Here is a 3,235-nt window from a genome sequence, read left to right as displayed (position 1 = left end):
GCCGCCCCTCGGCTTCTCGCCCCGCCCTTGTCCCCCGCGGCAGCCCTTACCCCAGCTCTTCGCCGTGCGCCCCAGGAACTCGCCGCTGTTGGGGTTGTAGATGAACTGCCGCCACTCGGCCATGCTCTGGCGGAAGGGCTTCTTCGTATCCTTAGACATGGTGAGGCGAGGAGCGGCCGCGTCGCGCACTCCGGCGGCAGAGCCTCCCCGGCAAAGAAAGCCGCAGCCAGCGCCCGCTCCCAACCGCTAAGTAACTGCGGCCGCGGCGCCCGGCGGGAGAGCGGGCGGGGGCCGGGCACGCCGGGACCTTCCCCAATCCCGCCCTCCTTCCCTCTTCGCGCCCCCGCGCCGGGCGGGCCCCGCCGCGCTCCGCCCACACGCCAGCCCCGCTCGCCGCGCGCGCCCCCTGCCGGCCAGCACCGCCCGGCTGCGGGGCGGGCCTGGCGGAGCCGAGCCGGGCAGAGCGCGGGGCCCGCGCGGCCCCAACGGCCCGGCCGCCGCTCCCCGAGCCCGCCGGGGCCCTCCCAGCCCGGCTCCAGGCACCCGTGACCCCGCTATGGGCCCGGCCGCTGCAGCGGCGGGGAGGCTGCACGGTGAGGCGGGTCCTGATGCGCAACCATCTTAGCGAAATGCCAGGGAACGGAAAGGCTCGCAAGTGTAACCCCCATCGCGGCACTCCCCGTGATCCTGCACCATTCTGAAACAAGGGGTTACGGAACACGAACGTGTCCTGATGCTGCAGAAGGGATATTGGTAAGGTGACTCCTGGAGCACGAGGGCTCAAAAGCTCCCATGCTGTCACGCTCCTGAAGGTCCGAGTAAGACCGCACACAACCCCTTCCCCATCTCCCGGCCGGCAGCACAGGAGCAGCCTCCATCGGCTCTCGGGCACGGATCAAAAGCTGGAATTCTCTTTCCCCAGTACGAGCGGCAGCCCCCGCGCACCCCCAGCCTGGGGGTCAGCTCCAATGCCTTGTCCTTCACAGAGGTCTCAGCTGGTGTCAATAATGGCATTATCTGGGGATTTTGCAAAACTCAGGTGTGACAGGAGAACTCCTACATCAAAGCAGTTCTTAAAAATAGTGAGACCAAACCCGAGGGAAAAAGCTATACCAGACCGTATCTTAAAAATGTAAGAGAAACAATTTAAGAGACGTCTTATGAGGAAATACATATTTATCAGCATGGTTAGTTTAAATCTACAATGATTGCAGTATTACTAGAAAGCAGTAAATGTAAAGTATAAAACAGAATAAACCTATCTGCCTCTTGAACGTCTGATTCCAGTAGTCTCTACTGTTACATTATGCCATCTAAATCATTCTATTTGCTGTAGAATAGCAGAAAATAATGTATCACTCATTAATTACTCTGTGCCACACTGCTCAGCCAACAGATTCAATTTCAGGCCAAAAATAAGCCATCTTGATTTTTATTTTTCTTCTAAATGTCACCAAACAAAAGACTGACTGTCATTCCATTTTAACATCTGTATTGCTGACTTATTTTTCCCTATTTATTCAGATAGGTATCCTACACTATTAGGGAATAACATGTCAGCAAAATGTACCTATATCAATCTTCTTGGACTGGGCACCATATGGATTCAATAACATTAAAGTTTGCTAGATGCAAAGAACTGTGGAAATTAATATAGATTAAAAAATCAGATTGTCTCTAGGGAATGACCAAGCCCTACATTAAGCAATGAAATGTCAACAGCTAAATATATTACTATTTTATTTTTCAATTAAATAAGTTGTAAACCAAAGTATTAGAGGAACTAGTATTATCCAGCATCACTGAAACTCTTTGGTCTGCACATCCTAAAACATAGGAATCCTTTTGTACTCTGCTCCAACGAGTTTCAGAGGCTCAGTTTTAGTCTAATAAGTATTATGCTCATTTTTAAAATCAGCGATCTCCAGCTGACTTGGATGGAACAATGAATCCTCAGCCCCACTGAAAATCAAACTGTTTCCGAGATGGAGGAGGGTCCATATCCTGACTCATGGACATACAAACCCATGAGCTACAGACTGATCCCAGGTAAAATAATGGAAGGGTCCCTCCATCCTCCAGGGAATACAAAGTGCTGAATGAGGACAGCATGAGCTGCCACACGGTTCCTGTGAGAGCCCAGACCTGGACATCAGCCCCAGAGTTGGGGGCCAGGTGTGGGCAGGGCCCTGGCACAGGGACCAGCACAGCCCTGGCAGTGCTACATCACAGCCTCTGAAGAAGAACTAATGCAATCTAATGGGCATAAAAACTTGTCTTCTAGAAAACAGCCATCTGCACACATTGGTAAAGAAATGGTACAAAAACACCTGCAGCCACTTCTGATATTTACAATAGCAGGGAAATATTAGTGATAGTTCAAAGAGTACTGAAATACTATCCAGGGAGCAAAAAACAAACTAACGTAGAATGTGAAGCTTCCATATTTCATCTTATTTAGCTTCTGAAAGAAAAAATAAAACCTGTCAAGAGACTGGATTACTTTGAAAAGGTACTTAAATATAGGAAAGATATCTCAATAGTATGACCTTTTCAACCTGGCTGACAAAGGCAATGGTATCCATTTGCTGGCAACTGGAGCAAGATAAACCTAATGTTGACATTTCCCGACTGTAAGGGCAATTAAACATTTAAATAATTTATCAGCAGAGATAGTGGGTATACCTTTGCTTGGGTTTTAAACATGAGATTAGATATACTTTTTTAAGACAGGTTTTTACTTAGGTTTGGAAGAAATCCAGTTGTGTGTGTCAGGTGGTTACTGAAATACTTGAGCTGGTTCCACGGAGAGAAATGAGGGAATGGCACTGGTGGTTCTGAATATGGGTGTCTGAAGATTGTCAAGTATAGGCTCATCTCACAGACCATTCAGCACTAAGAGTGCTCCTCAGTTTACAATTTCTTGTTTCTCTGGAGAGGCAGCTTAATTGGTATAGCTGACCTTTGTAATGGCATCATCAGTAATACATATTTCCCAGAGCACAACAGGAAGAAAACCACCTTGAAAATAAGTATGATGATGATGCTAAAACTGTAAATCATACAACACAAAATATTACAAACTTTAAAAATATTGCCAAAACATACCTGCTAAGTTCTTTTTAAAAATTGTCATGCAGAACTCTGGGGGCAAAAAAGGCCATGATAAGGAGGCAAGATTGTAATTGTTAATAGTACAGAAACTCCGTAGAGGGCAGTTCTTCAGCACAAGGGT

General features: G+C 48.1%; 1 protein-coding gene across 1 annotated transcript in view; it reads right to left on the bottom strand.

Moving 5' to 3' along the window:
* The window catches only part of ATP1B3 (ATPase Na+/K+ transporting subunit beta 3), a 25,034-nt gene extending 24,708 nt beyond the window's left edge, over positions 1-326 (bottom strand). Inside the window, exon 1 of the mRNA XM_015637394.1 lies at positions 51-326. Coding sequence (XP_015492880.1) covers positions 51-159 — 109 coding nt within the window. The 5' untranslated portion in view covers positions 160-326. The remainder of the gene's footprint in view (positions 1-50) is intronic.
* Between the last annotated feature and the right edge of the window lie 2,909 nt (positions 327-3,235).

Source organism: Parus major, chromosome 9, assembly GCF_001522545.3.
Source record: "Parus major isolate Abel chromosome 9, Parus_major1.1, whole genome shotgun sequence".
Lineage (NCBI taxonomy): Eukaryota > Metazoa > Chordata > Aves > Passeriformes > Paridae > Parus > Parus major.
This window is presented reverse-complemented; position numbering and strand designations above follow the sequence as displayed.